Source organism: Pelecanus crispus, chromosome 3, assembly GCF_030463565.1.
Source record: "Pelecanus crispus isolate bPelCri1 chromosome 3, bPelCri1.pri, whole genome shotgun sequence".
Taxonomy (NCBI): Eukaryota; Metazoa; Chordata; class Aves; order Pelecaniformes; family Pelecanidae; genus Pelecanus; species Pelecanus crispus.
Window position 1 is genome coordinate 116,787,050 of NC_134645.1, and position 22,203 is coordinate 116,809,252.

A 22,203-nucleotide genomic window follows, 5' to 3' on the forward strand; every position below is an offset into this window, starting at 1 on the left:
TTAAGTTTCTGGCTGTGGGTTTACATATATGTTGAGCCCATCAGTTCCTGCTCCTAACGTGGACAGAGGATCAGTGAAAGGCATGACAAAGTACTTCTTGCCTTGTTTAGAAGCCTGATTCTCCTCCCTCACAGTTCCATCCCTGAGTTTTCACTTAGCTTGTATTTTGAACAGGAAGGACACCCAGCAGCTAACAAAGAAACCCTCAGCATCTTCCAAGATTGAGAGTCTCTGAACATCTTGCTTACATATTACCACTAATCTTAGCACCCTAGTAATGAAGGGCTGATCCTGAGTGGGAAACCTGTGTGTCTGAGAGATGTGAAGGGGTTTAGGTTGGCCCATCTCAGACATCTATAAATGCATGCTTTACAGATGTAATTTTTCCCCCCCCACAGAAGAATTCTTAGAACATGCAGTAACATATCAGCAGTTTGTGGACAATCCTGCTATCATTGATGACCCTAACCTTGTGGTTAAGATTGGAAATAAGTAAGTATATTTCAGGAAAAAAATATTTTGCTGTTGTAACAAAAACACTTCTGTGGCACTTCAGCGTGTTAGAGCAGTTTAACCATAGCTGAAAAATAGGTTTTGAATGTTTATAGCTTAGATTTATCAAGAAAGAGTCAACTCTCCAGGGAATTCACGCTCTTCTAGTTACCTTTCCTCCTTTAAATTGAAAGTAAAGAGCAGTTTCAGGTGACCTGTTACAGCTAACTGACACAATTTGAATTTCAAGAAGCTAGTATTAAATGCTAATAGTGTTCACGCTCAGTTGGCAGAGTGAAAATGAAATAGGATGTGAACTTGCTAAGGCTTGCCCTGACCCAGTTTGAATAATTAATATTTACAGGGATATGGCAGTCTTCTTGCAAGCACTCTGTACCCAGCAGTTTGTCTGTATATACTGAATGTTTTGCTAATATGCCTTTATGGAGGCATTGCTTTTCAAGACTTGTCAAACTTCACCCACTGAGTATGAGACTTCTATTTCTGCAAGGCTAAGACATTATTTCGTATGTTTATATGGCTGGCAGCAGTGCAGAACTATGGTGTATGCCAGATGCAGCTTTTCGGAGGATGTTTTAACTTGAGAGCTTCTTGCACCTGGCACACAATGTTACAGAGTAGAGGAGAGATCATGGCGTTGTGCTGCACTTAGAGGTTAGGCTACCCTTAGTCATAGACATCGCTCACACAAATCTGACATGCCTGGTGCATCCTTATGCGATAGTTTGTATCACGTATGTTACAGCCTCATACCTGACCCTCTCTGTGGTCTGAGATGAGTCACTTACTGCTTCCCTGCCATAGTTCTCTGAATTTGATGGTAGTGTTTACCTGTCTACTGATATGTTGGGAAGAGAGGAATATTTCGTGAGGATCTTACTGTCATATTCTCTGGATGTCATGTGACGGATGATAATACTGTATTTGTTCTACTGTCTGTAACAAGAGTTAACCCATGTTCAGCACATAATAGCAAAAGCTTGACATCCTACAGACTATGACCCCTAACTTTTATGTAGTTCCTTGATGGAAAAACAGTGAAAATGACTTGTAAAAAATGTAGCTCATGCTGTGATAATGAGGTATAGTAAGGACATGAGGAATGTATGACAAATACCCTTACTACTTAAGGACCTAGCTTCTCTTGCATGCCTTGAAAAGTATATGCTGTAAATACCTGTGAACATACTGTAGAATAAGGTGGGTCTGCTGTTAGTGATGCAGGCCAGAGTTTGACTTGTGCTAAAAAGGCTACATGGCTTTAACCTGCCAGATGATAAATACTAGGTAGATTGTGAATTGGAACCTTGGGTTTACAAAATGCAGTAGTCTACTCTCTTGCATGCCCAGGTACTACAACTGGACGACAGCTGGTCCCCTTCTGCTGGCAATGCAGGCGTTCCAGAAACCTTTGCCAAAGGTGAGATTGAACATGCAGGTTGGTCAGAGGAGGAGCTGTGAAGTTCTGTCATTTATTAAAGCAGGGAAGAGGGTTATTGTATAAGTGAATCTGCTCATCAATGATATCTATCCACACATAACCGTTCATCTAGCTTATGCTAAGGGCTAAATAAACAGGACTAAATTTTTGGTCTGTGATTAGTGTTTATTTGCTAGGCTAAGATCATTACAAGTATTTTGAAGAAGGAAAACTTCCTGTTTTCCTTCATTAATATAGATTGTAAACATAAATTATATTGACCCATGTTAGTGTGTGCTATAGCTGAATACTTGGTGACTGCTTTCCGTTTTATCTGTATACAGCATATATTATCAAATAAAAATAGAGGCCATGAATTTTAACCTCAGTGAGTAAGCTTTAACTACTAGATAAGGAAGGCCTGTCGCTTGCTGGTTTTCTATTTCTCAGTTGGTTTTTCATAACCAACCCAGGTAGGTAGTGGCAGATAGCTATGGCTATGTGACAGCTATATATGTTGGCTTATGTTAAATGCGTTGATGAACTTAGTCCAATTCCACGTGACCTGATGCCACATAGATGCTCAGGACAGAAATACACACTACTGTAAGTGTATATAAAGTAGTATCACCATTGGCACTATTTTGTATCCTACTTAGCCATGGATTTAATATATTTTGGAACCTAAACTTTCCTTCTACCATTTGCAGCCCTTCACATGTCTTTGGGTTTAATCTATGTGAATTCAAATGCTATTTCTATTACCATGAACGTGGAATAAAAATTTCTTCAAAGCCCAGAATACTCCCTACCACTGTGTTCTTACTTAGTGCCACATTACCTATATATGCAGTCATGCATACCTGCACTGTGGCATTCCAATATAAAGTAAATTGATCTTAAAAGTCCCAAGCATCTGGTAAACCTGGCTTGAATTTCAAGGATGTCACAGAGCCAGACATTTTGTGCTTTACTGCAAATAGTCTAGTAATTATCAGAGGTGGGATTCATCCCATGGAACTCAGATGCCTGCAGAAGGTGTATAGTTATCCTACTCTGTATTTGTTTGGCAATTGCACTGAGTGATTCAGACCTTGCTAGGTGCCTGTTGGGTCTTCAGTGGCAGTAAAGATAATGCAAGGTAACTACATTTTTAATTAAGCGCTTTGATACCCGAACTGGATGTTTTGGGTTTTGCCTAGGATGGGTAAATGGAAGAAATTGGTATGAAATATTTTTGCTGTTAATTTAAGGGAAATGGCAATTCTTTCAACAGCATTATGGTTAATGGTTGGACTGGATGATCTTAAAGGTCTTTTCCAACCTAAACAATTCTATGATTCTATGGTTATACCATTATTCATATAGGTTATCGGCTAAGAAAAATCTTCTGAGAGTGTGAAATTCAGTGTATTAATTTTTTTTTAATAGTTAACTTATAATCTGAGTGCTGATAACTTTCTATAGTGCAGCTTTAATTTAGTGGAGAAGCCAGTATACATAGTTGGAACAGTCTGTATGATTGGGAAGGTTTGCTTGGCTGAACTGTACCTCTGAAACTAGAACTACTCATTTATTCTACCAGTCATCCTCCTGGTTTTCTTAATGACTTGTTAATTAGAGTTTTGACTTGCTGTAATAATGGAACTAAGGAATTGAAATACTAAGATACTTTATCAAAACAGGCTTTATGAAATGATTGAAAACTGGAGTTTTTGCAAAAAAATCACTCATGTTCTGCAAAATACACTTAACCACATGTCTAATTGTTAGCATGTGAATTATCTCACTAAAAGTCAATAGGACATCTGCTTGATGTTGTCCATATGTTTGAGAACCTCCTTAAATTGTAGCCATTGTTCTCAACAGTAGCATTCCATTCCCAGTAGCTCCATGTGCTCCTTGTTTTTGTTATTTTTGTTTAAAAAGTTCTCATTTTCCTCAACTTTATTCCTCTGTCATTTCTTTCTTATATACTTTAGGTAGTATAGTGAAGAGAACCTATGGAAAACCAAGAAAAGGGATGCATTTTCCCATACAGTAGCTGAACTCAGCCCTCTCTCTTAAAGGCTGAGAGGTCTTGGAATCACTGATTTTTATTTATTTATTTATTTATTTTTAATCACTAATCAATGCCACAGTTTTATTTTGGTGACTTTGCTTACAGTGGAGGCTATCATCTCAGAAAGCCAGTGGCTAAGCTATTCTAAGGTGTATCAAACACTGTGGCCACCTTTACTGTAATATTTTCCCCTTTAGTCTTTTGCTTGCTCTCTGATGGCTCCTTGTTACAATGTGTAAGGCTCCAGTCATTACTGGTATTGAAAGAAACTTTTCTGTACTGAGGTCTTGTATATATAATCAATGAAAACTAGACAGGGTTTAAAAAAAACAATTCTAACATTGTCAGTCAAATTTATAGTGTCATACTAAACTCATAAAAGCTAGTAACTTTGCTTTTTTCCAAACTGGTGATTAAATATGAACTTTGTAGTTATTTTCAAGTGAGAATAACCATCTTGCATGTGGGTTTGCTACTGTTTTGCATGTGAGCTCCTTCAGGAAGTGATATTTTTCTTTTTTTTAATATAATTTGCACTAAGTAACTTCAACTTAAAAACAGTAGGTCCTCCATTCCAGACATTATACTAATATCTATTTATGCTTTTTTTTTCTTCTTTGATTTTATCTCTTTTTCATTTTCCTTTTAAAAATACCATAAGTATTCATGCTTAAGTTACTTCAGAGCAGCTCTGGATACCATTAGATTTTGCTTTAGTAGAATTTATGGTCCGCAGACAGTATGTTTATTTTTATTCTATTTATTATCAGTTAAAATTGTGTGTTTGGCACTTTCCTTCATTTACATATATCAGGTTGTCCTTTTGTTTTGGGTTTTTTTTATGTTACCATCCATTTATCACAGGCCACTGTGGAATCTATAATGAGGGACAAGATGCCCAAAAAAGGTGGAAGGTGGTGGTTTTCATGGCGAGGGAGGAACAGCACTATTAAAGAGGTAAGTTCCAGAAGCAAGCAGAATTTCCTTCTGGTTGCAGTGGGAAGGCTGCATTACCTCCATATTCGTCCTTCAGAACTTCACTTCTGAGAATAACTCAATATTCAATTTGACTGAGGATATACACATTAAAAGATGTTCAAACAGGGTCTAAAGTCTGACTTCTTTTGACTTCAGAAGGCTTTGGATCAGACCCTACCTGAAACATTTGCCTGCAGTGTTTTGGTTCTGCATTTATTTTCATTACACAAACCTGAAGCAGTATTATTTAATGGATTAAATTTGTGTTAGGGAACCTAGAATCAAAGAGCTGTGCCACTAATTTGATGTTTTTGTGCAGATTACCTACCTTTCTGCAGCTTTCTTTTGCTGGTTGAAAACCAGACGTATTTATGAGTAGTGTAAGCTGTAAAATTCAGCAAAACCTAAGATGGAAAACTGACTATATATTAATTTTAAAATCTTTTTGAATTTCTTTTCTGAGCATTAAAAGTTTGTGGTAACAGTCTTAAAACCATGGATGAACATTAGAGAACAGTGAAAAAAGCAAAACTTTATATGAAATATTGATCTCCTGTCTAGACATTTAATCTTTAAAGTTGGCTACTAAAACCTCTTCATATTAATTTATACTACTGAAGCATTAGTACTTGAGGGAAGAAAATGATTTCTAATACATTTTTATGGTTGTGCCTCAGTCGATGAACTTTTTTAGCCTTGCATGAAATAACCATTGTACTGATCTGTGAGTATGGGCTTCAGAGCACAAAGTTTTTACAGTTTGTTGAAGTTTTTAGAATTTCTCTCTGAGTGGAAGTATTTGGTTATCTCTTGAGCTGTGGCAGCTGTAAATGGATAAGGGGAGGTGTTATTGTTGTTTGTGTGTCTCATAAAATCATTCACTATTTAAAAATCTTGTGGGATGAAATTGATAGACGTTAGCATCTACTCAAGGTAAAAGCAGTTTGGAAAGTTTTATTGGATTAAAGATTTTAATGATTCTGTGAAAGGTAACTTTTTTTTTCTTTTTCCAGAGCCTTACTTTTTGCTTTTTCAGGTGGAATCTAGCTATTTGAGGTGCATGAATTGAGTAGTTATGGGATTGATCTTGGAACCTCAACAGTACTAGATGTGAAATCTGATATTTCTGTACTTCCATGCAAAACTGAATCTTAATTCTTCTTCTGAGTTTTATATTTGCAATTTGTACCTCTTTGTTCAGCCTTTATTCTTTAAGAAAACCATGAAGTTTTACTTTGCCTACAAGTAAAGGAAGCAAACATACTGTTGATTTTTACTAAGTCATTATAAGGCAGAATTTGGTTTTCAAATATTTTTCTAAAACTTTTTGCTCTCTGCCCAACAGGAGATGCACAGCTTCTCATACTTGTATTTTTACAGGAAACGAAGCCAGAGCAAGGTATGAGTGGGAGTGGACTTACAGGAGAAGACTCTGCACAGATGAGTATGGCCAACAGGTACCCCAAAAATTATCTGTACCTGAAATAAGCAGGAGTTACCATTTAAAAATGAAAGCAAGCTACCTGTTACATTTGAACAAAGAGTACTGCATCAGTGAAATATATTTAATTTGTTATTCATTGCACCAAATAAGTGCAGATAAGAAGGCCCTACCCATGGCAGGGTTGCAGACCTTGCAAGCACACTCTGGCATTTCTGTGGTTTGGCTGGCAGCTTTGTGACACGCATTCCAGCCCCTTGAAAACAAACAATAATTGGAGCAGTTCTCCGAAGCTAGAAAGATCTCTAGAATTTTCAAGTGAACATCATAGATGACTCCATACTGTTGTCAGATCCCAGTTGCTAAAATTTCTGATTTACTTGTATTTATGGCCTGACAACTTAATTTGTTCCTGCATATTTTGGGAAGTTCGGGGGCCTAAGACTTTCCAGAGTTTTTTTCACAGTCAGTAGTCATGGTTTTCTATTAATTCTCTCAAGGATTGCAGAAGTCTCTTCCTTCTTGTGCTCCAAACAAATCATACTGTATGGCCAGAATCCCAGAATCTCCCCTTCAGAAGGGTTCCATAAGATGAGCTTTAACTTGCTTTGGAGGCTTTGGAGGGATGAGCTAGTCAGGAACAACTCTCCTACCTTGCCCCTTTGCTGTACATACAGATCTTACTGTAAAGTCAGCCTGTCTGTGTGCTGTCTGCACTTAGAGCTGAAAAGGTCCAGATTTAAATATGCTTTACGCTCATTAAGTTCAAGGATTACATTTATGAAACAAAAAGGCATTAACTTTCATTCTTTCTGGAGATCAGCAGTTGCAGTCCAGGAGAATGTGCTGGAAGGGAGGATTCCTCATTCTGTAGGAGACTGGCTGTTATCTCAGTTGCCTCTCTGAGTTTGTGAGAGCCACAGAATAAATCGGAAAGGCTGATTTTCCTTTTAAGGTTGACAGGTGACATTTAGGTCTGTTGTTTCTTACACGGTTGTTTAAAGATAAGCTTAAACATGGGATTAAGACTTCAAGCAGACTAGATTCTGTAATTGGTGTTCTTTGTTTAAACTTTAACTGACCTTAGAAATCTGCAATTAAGAATTTATTGCTTGCAAGCAGAATGCGACAAGTGGGATGCTGAGTAAAGCTTTTAAGATCCGATGTTACAGAGGATAAGATAGGCTTGTAAATGTTGCTAGTCATGACATGCGGTACCTTGATCTTGGGTCAAGACTTCCTAACATCAAACAACATCCAGGTGTGACTGAAAAAAGAGCCCAAATGCTGATGAGATTTGTGGGATCTGAAAGGACATTTTACATGGACATGGTGGTGTTGGGTTGATGATTGGATTGGTGATCTTAGAGATCCTTTCCAATCTTAATGATTCCTAGTTTTTACTTTCATTAAAAAATAATCCAGCCACCAAGCCAGGAAACTTGAAATTATTACTCTACCCTTAATTGGTTTAGTGGTGGACTTGGTAGTGTTAGGTTAATGGTTGGACTGGATGATCATAAAGGTATTTTCCAACCTAAATGATTCTGTGGTTCTATGATTCTATGATCTACCTTCCACCCAAGGTGGTAGGTTTGTTTACCGTTAGGAAAACTTTTTCCCTTAAGAAAAATATCCTTAACAAATTTCTGAAAAAATGGTTGTAGCAGGAAAAAAAAAAAATTACACTGATGTGTATTTAAACAGAATTGGGTAAAGGAGGTCAGGTTTTATGACTTTTCATCATCATATCCTGAATGGGGTAATCCTGGAAATCCTGGAAACGAATAATCCAGCGATCTAAAGTTCTTCATTGAAAGAGAAGGAACAGTTACTTTCTATAATAAAATTTCCATCACCTGGATTTTTTTTTTTTTTAATTAATTGATAAATTCTTTGGGGGAGAGGGGAAAAGCGGGGAAAAGAAAGCCATTGTAACAAACTCCTCTTTCTTCATCTGAGAACTGAGGAATTTTTGTAGTTGGAGTATCTAATGGGTATTTTTTTTTTTACCACTATGAGATTTTTGAGTCAATATGGCACATTAATCTACATCCATTAAATTTATGTAATGAAAACTAGCTTATCTATAAGTGAATGGCTAGAACAATCCAAGTATGAATAATGGGGAACACGTGTGAATGAAAATTCAACACTTCATTGATATATTTAAAGCCATGATGTGAATGACCTCCTGTGAGACAGTACTTAGGAACAGAGAATCAATGACTTATTTGGTGACTCACTGTTAATGCATTTTTAATGGATACTGAGATGCATTTACTGACATGATAGCATCATTTTCTGTGTGTGCAATGTTCCAGAATAAAAGATGAATCTTCTTCAAGCGATGAAGACCCTAGAGCTGCCAAACAAAACCTTGGGTCATTACAAACCAGCTCCAGTCATCTCTCATTATTGTCTGGAATCAGCTACAAGAAAACACTTCGACTCACTTCTGACCAGCTTGTGAGTTAATTTTACATCCATGTCCTGAAATGTCATTTGTAATAGAACATGAACAATACTGTTATTCAGGCTTGCAAAGCTTAATTAACTCTTGCATCTTGCATTTAATTCTCTCTCTCATTATATTTTGAAAGAAAAAATCTTTTCCCTTCTCTTTTCAGTATTAAGCATGAATGTTGTACCTTGCAGCAAGTGCTAAGGCTCACAGATTGGGTGATATGGGATCCCATTTAGAAAAATATCAAAATTAAATTCCAAAGTATGTGTTTGTCACCTGAATAAGTGTATCAGAACCACATCCTTTTTGTATTATGTGTAATGTGTATATGTCAACCCATAGGCGGCTTTTCCCCACCCCCCCGCCTTTTTATTCATCCTCTCCTTTCCCCTCATTCATAGGCAGACAGTCACATTTTATGTAAATACGATTTTCGGTTAGTAACTTCTGAAAGAGCTGCTTATGAATTTGCTATGAGGCCAGGCTATTAATTTCTTGGGAACCAATTCTCTTCCTCTGTAACAAAGGTATTTTGACTAACGGTGACAAAACTGTTAAGTTTATGTGTTCTGCGCATTCCAATTCGATCTGGAAAATGGGCTACTGTAGGGAAATACTTATTGTTATCTTATCTACAGCCAGTTAGTTTTCTGAAGGAAACCTGCACAAGGCATACAGCAGTAAACAGCCCATCGTTCACTGCCTGAACAGTTTGTAAGAAATGTAGAATTTTTCCAAAGAGACAGATGGGGTCTGTTAATAGTTGTGTATAGCAAACAGAAAGTAACGGTTACACAAATATACTGATACTTTTCAGATTCAGAAACCTCACAGAAATAGCTGAAGCTAAAACTACTTTTAGATTGGTTTCTTGATGGAACAGTGGGTGAGACTCATCAGTTACCCATCAGTTGTTCTGCACTGCTACCTCCTTTTCACTTTTTAACTAATTGAAAAATTGCAGTGAAATAAAACTAAGAAAAAGAGACACTTAAAGTATTAAACTCCTGCAGGTTTTGTGAAAGTGAATGGTTAGGTCCACAAATAGAATCAAATCAGTAGTCTCTTGCCCAGTGTGTTGCCAAGTGACACAGGAGACAGTGGGAGGGAAGGGCAGGGAAGTGGGAGAGTTAAGGAAATTTGGTGGAAACTGAAGGGTAATAGGTCATATGGTATGAGAGGTGGCTTATTATAGGAAAGAGATGTAATACCATAGAACACAAATCCCCATATAAACACTGTTAATTAGAGTTCATGGAATACCTTGTTACCCATATTTCTCTCTGCCTATGTATCTATATCTTAGAATGGAAAAAACCCCATAGATAGTCCCTATTCCGTAATTTGTTATTGTTTATGTGAACTTTTTGGGCTTCTTTTTTTTTTAATTTGCCTAACTGTGAAACAGAATTTTTTTTGTTTGTTTTGTTCTGCTGTATAAGTCAATGCCTAATGTACACCACGCAGAGCAAACCTCTGCTATCCTTATTTGGACAATAGGTCTGCTGAAAGCAGTAAGATTCAGCATGACCAAAGCAATGATCATCTGTGGCTTTGTTTGCACTGTGTCCATTTCACATGCTCGGTTTGTTGGTCATCTTGCTGATAATGTCTTGCAGAAAAGCTTAAAGCTCAAGAATGGCCCCAATGATGTGACCTTTAGTGTTACAACACAGTATCAAGGCACTTGCCGCTGTGAAGGCACCATTTACCTATGGAACTGGGATGATAAAGTTGTTATTTCTGACATTGATGGAACAATTACACGGTGAGTTTATGAACAGGAAGAGGCTTTATCTGCAAGGAAAACTTGTTCTTGGGACTAAAGGGAAAAAGTAATTAACAGGGGATTTTGAGTTACAGAATCATCGTATCCTAGTGTTTGGGGGGTGTTTTACTTTGGCTTTCAAACAATGCAACAATCATTAGCTGAATTCTTAATTCCATAAATACATATGCCATATGTGCCCATAATTTGTCACCTATTGGTGTTTCATGATAGTATTTACAGTAGTATTGGAGGACCTTCTACAAAATCATAACCTTTTTGCTGCATCACACTTATGAACTACACTGGCTGCATTAAAAAGAAGAAACACATGAATTCTGTTTTACAAGGCATTACAGGGGAGTTCCAGTGAGAGGCATTATTATTTAGAAGACAAGACTCTGAAATCAATGCGAGAATTAGAATTTGATGGAAAGTTTCAGATCAGTATTTTGGGTAAATGCACAATTTTGGACTGACCAAAATGATTCACTCACTGATTTTTATTTATTTATTTAACACTGAGGAAAACAGTTATGTGTGGAACAGGGAAACACATAATAAAAATATAAGCATTTTCTTTTGACCTTTTAAAATGAAATGCTTAGATTTGTTTCAAAATCAATTTCTTTCAAAATCAAACTTAGCTATATTGAATTAGAAAAAAGAAGGAAAAATAATTTCCAAGACCAGTCTGGGGTGAATTAAAATGCTTACTTGAGAATGAAACTCTCTTCTTCCTTGTGATTTATCCGTTGTAGGGCAAACTTTTTTGTGGTGCCAACGTAAATTAATATTCCCCCTCCTTTGTTTTCTTAAGCTTCAGTAAAGCAAATGGGATCTATTCTCTCTGTTGTTGAACTGACCAGAGGGTTACTGAATCACTTCACCTTATAATACCATTGCAAATCCATCGTAGGTCACTGCCCAATGGTTTCTCTCTAAGATGCAAGATATTCAGGGTGTGGATTTCTTGCTGTGTATCTGTATAATGCTTAGTCAAGTGAGGTGCTCATTTGTTTGAATTTCTAGATATTGTTATAGTGTAAATAACCTTCTCTCATGTAAAGCGTGAAATACATTGCAACCAGTATAACTATTTCATAATACTTTATACGTGACCAACTGCTGGCTTTATGTGGACAAGGTAGTTTGAAGCAAGCTAGAGTGTCACTTCTCATGCTTGCAATTTCCCATAAACTTCCCGTATGGGTAGATTTGGGTTATTTAGAAAACATTTAGTTTAAACGTCAAAAAATATGCTTATTACTGGCTGGCCTACTACACAGGTCTGATGGATAGCCTATATGCTGTAACTTCCATGTTACCTTATGGGTCACGAGCTTATCCATGAAGACAAGTCCTGGGGCATAAGAGTAATTAAAACAACATGTCCAAGGATGGGTATGTCAGTCTATCTCAAAAGAAAGGGGAAGAAAATCATCTTCTTCTGATCGCAATCAGTACCTTACAGAAAACCTTATTTTCCTTTGCCGCTAGCTAAATAAGTTAGTGGGGTTTGTATTCGCCTCATCTATTATTGTAAGTATTGGGGTTTTTTTTTCAGTTCAATTATATTGTTTTTCCTTTATTCAGGTCAGATACTTTAGGTCATATTTTGCCTACTCTTGGCAAAGACTGGACACACCAAGGAATTGCAAAGTTGTACCATAAAGTGAGCCAGTGAGTATTCAGTAAATCTGTTCATGCATCTGTGGCTTGTTTGTGTTTATTCATTTGCACATAAAAATTAGAATTTCTCTAAGCTTCTCTTAACCTATAAGGGTGACAATTTTATCAATGTCATGTCACTTTAGTGATGTTGACACAGCGTAAACATCTGCTGTATGATATCCAGAGCAAAACCTGCTTTGTGATATCAAAAGCGAAAGCCCCCTACCAATGAGTAGTGATTGTTCTTCTAACCATTCCAAACAGATAGCTATGGTTAGTTCCAAAAACTGTCGTAATTTGAATGAATTGTACAGTTGCAGCAAGTGGAGCTTTTTTGCAAAGCTGGAGTTGCAAGAGCATTAATTCATAAGATGCTAATACACTTTCCCTTCTCTCCTTGTTGAGGAGATTGTGACTGTTTAGCCTAGGGTGGTCACTGTGGCTGGAGTTCTTGCCAAATTTGACTCAACCTGGAGTCACACAGGGATGAAATCTGAAGCACATGGGATGAATCTGTTTGGGGGAGTTCCCTCTCTTTCCAGTGAGTAGAAGGGAAGTTTAGTGAAAGGCTTCGACTTGAGCTCTCTAAACTTTAGGCTTCTAGTCAGGCAAGATAAATATCACCCCTAAAGCACAGCATGATGTCTTGAGTAGAAACAGACCCATTTTGGATACTCACTGCTAATATTCTTGTTGCTTTGTTTGTTGTATCAGTAATGATGAGCTTCAAAGGCATTGATGATGATCTTTGCTACTGATGATTACACAATTTATTTTGTTATTTCTGTATATAAATATTTGTTGTTATTCCATTATTAAATTCCAAAGTTAGGAAGGATCAATCTTAAAATATTTTTGTGGTGTTGGTTAATTTTGAGAGTAGGTGATAAGTAAATATTACTTAAAGTGCTATTTAAAGGTATTGAAAGTCAGTAAGACATATGCTGTGAAGAGCCTGAAGAACTGGCTTTTATCTGGCAACACCAGTGTGAGCTGCTATATTATAGCTCAGTGCTGGTCTGTACTGGTGCCTGTTAGTCCACAGTAATAAATGCCTTCTCTGCCACTGTGGGTGGAAGGACCTGGTTTCATCATATTTACCTGTGGCTTGCACTCTCTGTGTAATCCATGGAGAAAGACAGGCATCTTGAAAAAGTAGCTCAATATACCCGAGATCTAATGATGTTTTGAAAAAAATATTTTTTTCCATTAGCTATTGAAGAAATATTGGACAACAGTAGATCAGCTGTGCTTTAGGTCAGTTAACGTCACTAACAGGGAGAGTATCCTGGTATGACCTAGAACAATATATTCCAAAAAACTGGGGATGTTTCCTCTGATGAATATGAGTAGGAGAAAAAATCAGGCTGTACCAACTCACATGGGTGAGGTGTGGGAATGCTTCTAGGTGAGCAAGGCTAGTGCAAGACTACAGGCATGCTGTTGGTTCCCTGGGTACATTTTGCAATGTAGTCAAGCTGTTGTGTACACTGAAGAATCAAAGACTGAGAGTATGGTGAGTTTTGTGCTTAGCAATTGAGAGGGAAAAAAGGAAATGAGGAGGAAAAATTAATTGATGTCTGAATGGGATCAGATGAAGTATCTGATATGTTCTGATGTTATGCATTCAGATTTTAACTTTTACAAGGAGGATTACTGATTGCTGTCTGTTCAGGTTGATATTTCTGCTTTACACAGAAAATAAAATTGGTTTTCTTTTATTACATTAAATTCTGCTGTTCTTATATATTCAAATTACTGTAAATGTTTGAAGAGCCTCTGGTACACATCACAACTGTCCTCTTAGTTAATCAGATTTGTTCTGTGTACTAGGGTTATGCTAAGGTTCATTTATTGCTTTTTGTTTTACATGGATTATGAATTATAAATTATGGATGATGGAATCTAAATTATGCCAGAGACACTTGTCTGTGCTTTTATTCTGAATAGACGTATGTGATCACAGAAAAGACAGGACAGCCTGGGAATTCACATGCTGAGCAATATTTGGTTCTGTGTATAACCTCTGCATTACATTTGGTGAAAATGTTAATTAATTTTTTTAATTGCAGTTGTTATTTCTGTGCCTGCCAGCATGGTCAATTGTTAGGGCTTTGGCGATCATAAACATAGGGGGGAAAAAAATAGATTAGAGTCATGTTGTTCAAATTACAGAGTTAATTATGTAGGGGCTAGATATTACAGCTGAACATCATATAAATGTTCGGTACTTAGATTTCATGACCATGTGCGCACTGAATACAGTATTTCTTTATTTTAGGAACAATAATTTCTTTATAGGACTTGCAATGTAAATTGCTATTAAGTTGAACTAACATCATTGGATTCTGTTCCACCATGAACAGAACCAAGGGTAACCTGTGGCTTCTGCCAAAACTTTTATTTCAGTGTCAAGTCAAAGATTATTTTTCATACTGTGTTTTGAAGTTCAAATTTGCTCTGACTTGAAGGAATATGTAACTGCTGCACATAGGCTAGTCTCTTTTTTTTTTGGAGAGGCCCAAGAGGCAGGAGTACAACACTGTTAATACAGTAAAGGCTCATACAGCATTGTCTGCTTTATGCCAAGTGTTTTCCTCTTAGCAGATGTCATTTCAGTTTATTCTAAGGAGTATAGTTCCACTATGCAGGGGCATATAGAAAACCGTAAGAAGTTGTGAGCCATGAGAAGACCAGAGATAAATGAGCCCTCTTTAGGTGTAAATCACTGACTGCAGTGGAGCGAGATTGATTTTAATTATCCAAATTTCTGGCATAAATGTTTTTATTCCTTTTAAATAAATCTAGGGTAAACAGAAATCTGTTTTAACAGTCATGATTTGATTAATGTAAAAATAAACCCACAAAATCATTAATGTCAAAATACCTGCTTTATTTTTCTTCTTTTATGTCTGTTCACAGAAATGGATATAAATTTTTGTATTGCTCAGCACGTGCTATTGGAATGGCAGACATGACCAGAGGATACTTGCACTGGGTCAATGAACGAGGAACTGTGCTGCCTCAAGGGCCAGTGTTGCTGAGTCCAAGCAGCTTATTCTCAGCTTTTCACAGGTACTGCAATGTCACTTTTATGCAGAAAGAAACTCGGAGGTTGGTGGAGGCTGAATTCTCAGCTTTTTTTTATGGGAGTGCTTGAAATAATTCATAATGTTTTTCTTGCATACTGGTGCAAAATTTAATTAAGAAGAAATTTTGTTAGAGAAAGACCAAAATTCGATAGTCACATTGCTTAGTTTATCTCATAGACATGCCTCAATAAACACCTGTGTTCACTGTTTACCAATAGGTACTGCCTGTTGATTTCATGTGATTTCATGTTAACATGGTGTGTTAATATTTAGCTATGGGAAGAATGTTCACATATTAATGACAGTCACTCTTGTATTGACTTGTAAGGTGTTCCAATTGGCATAAATACTTTTTGTGGAAGAATGTTACTTGGTAGGTTTTGAAGAAATTCATGTGAAAAAGAAATGAACTTTTGAAGAAATTCATGTGAAAAAGAAATGAACTTTTTATACTCCTGACTGCACTGTCGTATTCTGTGTGGACAATGTTGTTCTTTCTAGGTGTTGAACTGTAATAAGTGAGTAATAATAGCACAGATTATGAATATCGTACCTTCTTCCTAATTCAGTGAAGCATGTCAAGTGATTACTGAAAATATTTTAAGCTGTTAAAAGCTGCTGTGACAGGATATATTTCATTAGAATTTTTAATGGAAGGTTGTTCTGATTGACATGCTACAGGCTGTCTTAGCAGTAGTGTTCTAAATATAAGAGACTGGAAGTACTACAGTGCACTACTTAGCCTGATTAAATAATAAATGCATTGAAAGGGTAGTTACTGTTATCTTACGCTCCTCATATCTAGAAATATATTTAAAGTGATACTTTTTTGGTATCTTGTTTAGCCTAAAGAATGCCCATCTTTCAGTGTACGTTATAATAACTGCTGTGATGTGTGGGCAATAAATGACTTCACTGTTATCCATAGATTTAATTACTGTGGTTTTGAAGGCTTTGAGATCAGGTGTATGTGAGACCGAGGAAAGATGGTTTTATTCCTCTTTTGCACATTCTCAAACTTTGATTTATACATGGAGCTGTTGTCCCAAAGGGCCGTATTACTCCTATGAAGTTTCTGTACTATTCACATATCTTCCTTGACATATGTGTTGGTGCTAGGATGTGAGATTCTGAGGTTCTTAAGTGCTTTTGTGTCATGCTGGCATCTTGCTATGTTATGGGAACTCCAGACTCTGCCACCTGTTCAGCCTCCTTGCCAAGAGAAGCTGTTTTGAAAGGGCTTTTGCCCAGAGATAAGATGGCTCCTCTGTTCATTAATGAATTCTGCATTCTGTAAGGAGCAACTGAAGAGAAATAGACAATTGCTTTATTCCTTAACTTCTGCTAATTAGCAGTGATGGAGGACCCTGACTGTAGAAGTATCTTAACAGGCTGAGGTGCTTCTAGCACTTACAGTAATTGTAATCCTTTTTTTTTTTTTTTAAAAAAAGCAGTTTGCTTGATGACAATTTATGTCTCATAAGGCTTTATTTAGCAGCTACTCCCTGTAATCAGCCATCCTTGCTCAGTACCATCCTTACAACATAGGTTTCAATATAAGTTCCCTTGTTTCAGAGGATTTATTTACTGTGCCCAGTTTGTAAGCTTGGGAATGCTATTTTGTCTTCATGGGCACTGTGATTTCCAAATGAAGATTTATTGGAGAAGGGTCGGGGCTCTGTAGGAGTATCCAGCCAGGTGGAAATACTGAATAAAGAAAATAAAATGGTTTGTGCTGTATTTCATGTGTACTTATTCAGCCTCCCTCTTTTATCATTTCAGGGAGGTGATAGAAAAGAAGCCAGAAAAATTTAAAGTTCAGTGTTTGACAGACATCAAAAATTTGTTTTATCCTAACACAGAACCCTTTTATGCTGCTTTTGGAAACAGACCTGCTGTAAGTAATAGCTGAATTTATTTCTGTTGCATAGAACAGAAACATTGCTGTTATTTCATGGTTCTGTTACATTAGAACCTAGAATCTTTAAATGGGAGTTAAGAATACTTTATTAGGCCTTGTACAAAGGAAAATATAAAGGTTCTTCCTCAAAGATCTCACACTGCAGGATGCAAACAGAGATGGAATAGCAGTAAAGTAACTATGCTATGTCTACATAAGTTAGCATAACAGTAAATAATGGTTGAAATCTGAACTAAAAATCCTTAAGCTTGTGTGAAAACACTGATCTCATTTTCCTCCACACTGATACAGCATCAGTGAGATACCTGTGGACAGACAGAAAATTTTTCAGATGAATATTGGTGGGACTTACTCTTCAAACTCTTAAGTACATTCAAAGAAGTTGGATGTCCCACTGAAATCAAAAGTTTCTACTTTGCATGGAAAGTGATATGTTGTTTGACACAGAGAGGGGAAGACAGATCTCCATCACCAATTTAAAGGCTGTATAATTGGGCTATAGGCTTTTCTTACTCCTGTCCTAGAGCAAAGAATACTTCTATGCATACAGAAAAGGAAACAGTCTCGGGGGTTAGGGCAGAGGAGGGGACCCTGGCATGTGATTATCCCTTCTTTTAAACTGTTAGTTAACATGATCCAAGAGACTCTTTTGGCACAGGCAGCTAGCAGTCTTCCAGGCAATTTCTGGATAGGATTGCTGTGTTAGCTTGGGGCATGCACTCTTTGCAGTGGGCATTTGATATAGCCATATTGGTGGAGTGTGTATGTGGGGGTGTGGAGAGGTTGGTTTGGGTTTTTTTGAGGGGAGGGGTATAGAGACTAATAATTCTGACACAATGTCAAGAGATTTCAAAGTCTGAGAATAGGTACTCGCACTGTTTAGTTTACTAGTGTAGATAACATTATAGGCGCCTTTGAAATCTTTGAAAGCATCCTGCTGTCAGAAGGGTATATATAGAAGACCTACTTTAGATGTTTACAGTTTCACTGGGTACCTGAATTTAGATGCTAACTAAATTAAGCAGATGGGCCCCCTATTTGTGCCCAGGAGCCCCACAGAGCATTTGGTACTTCCTCCAGCTCTGTATTGTCAGGTAGTATTTGCTGTAGAAACTGACGTGTGGTATAGTAATGTGTAAGAAGTAACCTAGTAACACCAGTGTGGGGTTCATGGCTAAGGACCATTGACATGAAGCTTGAGTGTATCCATGCTGTTTTGGAAGCTAAACCCACTTAATTATATGCCTGTATCCTGGCCATGCCATTAGGTCTTAAGAGAATGGTCCTTGACTCTTCCTATTTCCTAGTAGGATTAGCAAGAGATCAGTTCAGTTGGTTACCTCTTTCTTTAGTTGGTGGAGAGAAATGGGACATGTCTGGAGGGTAATTCAGGTGCTAGGTGACCATCTTTCTTCACTGACTCCATGAGGGTTAAAGGCTTCCTGCTGAAGCACCTGAGGACCATGGATTCCAGCCCTAGCTGCTCAGTGCTGTAAGAGCTGAGATACATTCACTAGGAGAAACATTGATAGCTTGGGGAAATTATCAGTATAAATGCGGGCACTGGCCATTGCCAGTGTGAATATGAACATTCAGAGACTGGGCAGTTTAGATGCCTAAATTTTGGATAGAGGTCCCTGGCAAGATATTTCGGCACGAAAACCATGGATGTTGTAGCTCCATTTGAGAGGATTCAGCATGCCTTTCTTTGTTCCTACATTTGTCTCATTTTTGTTAGAGTTGCTGACATTTATGAGCATCAACTTTTTCAGCTTCAGTTTTAGCAAATTACATTTTTAAAAGCATTATGTCAGAGAGGACAGGAGGTCCACTGTCCAATTGCTATATTAAGTTGTTATGTAATACACAGTTTACTTTCCATTATTAAGGTACCTTTAGACATACACTTCTGAAATAACTTTTTAGATGCTTTTGTGGTTTTGTATTATGGATGATGTCTACCTCTAGTTCCATTTTTTTGAACTTCAGGGAAATAAAGTAATTATTTTCACGTATGTTTCAATAACATATCAAGTAAAGCAGTAAGTTAACATTTCTAAAGGAATTACTGGTAACTCACTCCTCTGATCGCTGTTGGAGTGCAGTCTTTAGGTGTGAGATGTGCCACTGGCTTTGTGAAGATCAGGACCATCGCTTTCTTGATTTTCTGCGCTGCTTGGTTTGGTTTGGGTTTTTTGTGTGTCGTGTCCATGTCCCGTGTCCCGTCGTGTCGTCCCGTCCTGTCCCCCCGTATCCCCCCCCCTTTCACCCCCAAATAAACTCAGTGAAATTTCAGTAGTCATGGATGTTACAGGTGTAGATAGTGCATAGACTGCCAGGATGCTGAATTCATGAAGTGATGGCTGTTTGCTTTTGTTCAGGTACTTAATTATTTTTTGGACCAGTCTTTACAATATAAAGATAAAAATAATCTTTATATCTTCATTAATATTCCAATCCTAGAATCATAGAATTGTTTAGGTTGGAAAAGACCTTTAAGATCATCAAGTCCAACTATTAACGTAATACAACCAAGTCCACCACTAAACCAATTAAGGGTAGAGTCATAATTAATTTCATGTTTCTTGGCTTGGTGGCTGGATTATTTTTTAATGAAAGTGAAACTAGAATAGAAACACTAAGGTTGGAAAGTATCTCTAAGATCATCAGTCCAACCATCAACCCAGCACCACCACTAAACCATGGTTTAGCTCACTAAACCATGTCCCCAGGTGCCATGTTCTACATGTTTTTTTGAACACCTCCAGCTATGGTGACTCCACCACCTCTCCGGGCAGCCTCTTCCAATGCTTGACCACTCTTTCAGTAAAGAAATTTTTCCTAATATCCCATCTAAACCTCCCCTGGCGCAGCTTGAGCCCATTTCCTCTCGTCCTATCACTAACTACGTGGGAGAAGAGACCAACACCCACCTCAGTACAACCTCCTTTCAGGTAGTTGTAGAGAGCGATAAGGTCTCCCCTCAGCCGCCTCTTCTCCAGGCTAAACAACCCCAGTTCCCTCAGCCGCTCCTCATAAGGCCTGTGCTCCAGACCCTTCACCAGCTTCGTTGCCCTTCTCTGGACACGCTCCAGCATCTCAGTGTCTTTCTTGTACTGAGGGGCCCAAAACTGAACACAGTATTCCAGGTGTGGCCTCACCAGCCACACAGTACAGGGAGACAGTCACCTCCCTGCTCCAGCTGGCCACACTATTCCTGATACAAGCCAGGATGCTGTTGGCCTTCTTGGCCACCTGGGCACACTGCTGGCTCATGTTCAGCCGGCTGTCAACCAACACCCCCAGGTCCTTTTCGGTCAGGCAGCTTTCCAGCCACTCTTCCCCAAGCCTGTAGCGTTGCATGGGGTTGTTGTGACCCAAGTGCAGGACCCGGCACTTGACCTTGTTGAACCTCATACAGTTGGCCTTGGCCCATCGATCCAGCCTGTCGAGGTCTCTCTGCAGGGCCATCCTACCCTCCAGCAGATCAACACTCCCACCCAGTTTGGTGTCATCTGCAAACTTCCTGAGGGTGCACTCAATCCCCTCATCCAGATCATTGCTAAAGACATTAAACAAGACTGGCCCCAAAACAGAGCCCTGGGGAACACCGCTTGTGACCGGCCGCCAACTGGCTTTAACTCCATTCACCACAACTCTGTGAGCTCAGCCATCCAGCGATGAGTACACCTGCCTAAGCCATGAGCTGCCAGCTTCCCTAGGAGAATTCTGTGGGAGATGGTGTCAAAGGCTTTACTAAAGTCCAGGTAGATGACATACACAGCCTTTCCCTCATCCACTGGGCGGGTCACCAGGTCATAGAAGGAGATAAGGTTGGTCAAGCAGGACCTGCCTTTCGTGAACCCATACTGGCTGGGCCTGATCACCTGGTTGACCTGCACATGCCTGTTGAGCGTACTCAAGATGAACCACTCTTCCCTGGTACTGAGGTCAGGCTGACAGCCCTGTAGTTCCCTGGATCCTCCTTCCGGCCCTTCTTGTAGATGGGCATCACATGGGCAAGCCTCCAGTCGTCTGGCACCTCCCCTGTTAACCAGGACTGCTGATCTTTCTACATCTCAGCTTTTAAAACCATATCCAATGATTTATATTAGTAAAATGGAAGCTTCGTTTTGCTCTGATCTTCTGGGAGTTAGTTCTTTGCTTTTGTCAAGCTTTTCTTCAAGCTTTTCTTCAGAACAGATCAAAACTTATTCATTGCTTTCCTTAACAATTTTAATTTCTTAGAAGACATTCTTAATTCTTCTAATTGTACTTCCCAGAGTTGCATCTGCATTACCTGCTGGGCTCACTGCTGCTATTTTGGAATATATTCCTTGCTTTCCCTTCTTTTCCCCCTTGCTCTGACATGGAGTCAATATATGGGTGTGGCACAATACACACTCAGGAGCTAAGAGATGTTTCCGGGGGTTTTAATGTAGACACAGTTGTTATGACTTCCTTTTGTGACCTTACAAACTAATCACTATTTTACGTGTCAGTTATGTTTTAACCTCTGCACACTGTTGCAACACACTCAGGAAATGAAATATTCTCTGAAAGAAAAATGAAAGTGCAAATGCTTTTACGCCAAATATCATTAGGTTTTTTTATTAAATGTTATTTCTGTGTCAAAGAAAGTTACTGAAAAAAACATGATTTGATCAATAGTTTAAACTGAAGTGGCAAACTCTTCACCTAGCTGCAAATTGTCTGTTTCATGAGCATTTTGTTAGACTGACCTCATTTGTAATATACTAGAGAATTTCAGATACACAGTAACTAGGTAAATCTATTACCAATACTGTGCAAATATATTCTTCTGTGTAATATATTCCAGCAAGAATAAATATGATTGTGCAAAGGC

At 38.2% G+C, this 22,203-nt stretch overlaps 1 protein-coding gene across 3 annotated transcripts in view; it reads left to right on the forward strand.

The window, feature by feature from the left end:
• Positions 1-22,203, forward strand: part of LPIN1 (lipin 1) — a 40,502-nt gene that overhangs the window by 17,300 nt on the left and 999 nt on the right. For 2 of the 3 annotated variants that reach the window (XM_075707223.1, XM_075707224.1), the window contains 9 exons: positions 399-492; positions 1,864-1,933; positions 4,860-4,952; positions 6,354-6,430; positions 8,739-8,883; positions 10,501-10,649; positions 12,246-12,332; positions 15,246-15,398; positions 17,198-17,312. In XM_075707223.1, the coding sequence (XP_075563338.1) occupies positions 399-492; positions 1,864-1,933; positions 4,860-4,952; positions 6,354-6,430; positions 8,739-8,883; positions 10,501-10,649; positions 12,246-12,332; positions 15,246-15,398; positions 17,198-17,312 (983 nt within the window). Of the gene's footprint in view, positions 1-398; positions 493-1,863; positions 1,934-4,656; positions 4,735-4,859; positions 4,953-6,353; positions 6,431-8,738; positions 8,884-10,500; positions 10,650-12,245; positions 12,333-15,245; positions 15,399-17,197; positions 17,313-22,203 lie in introns of all 3 variants that reach the window. The other variant, XM_075707225.1, reaches the window with a different exon arrangement.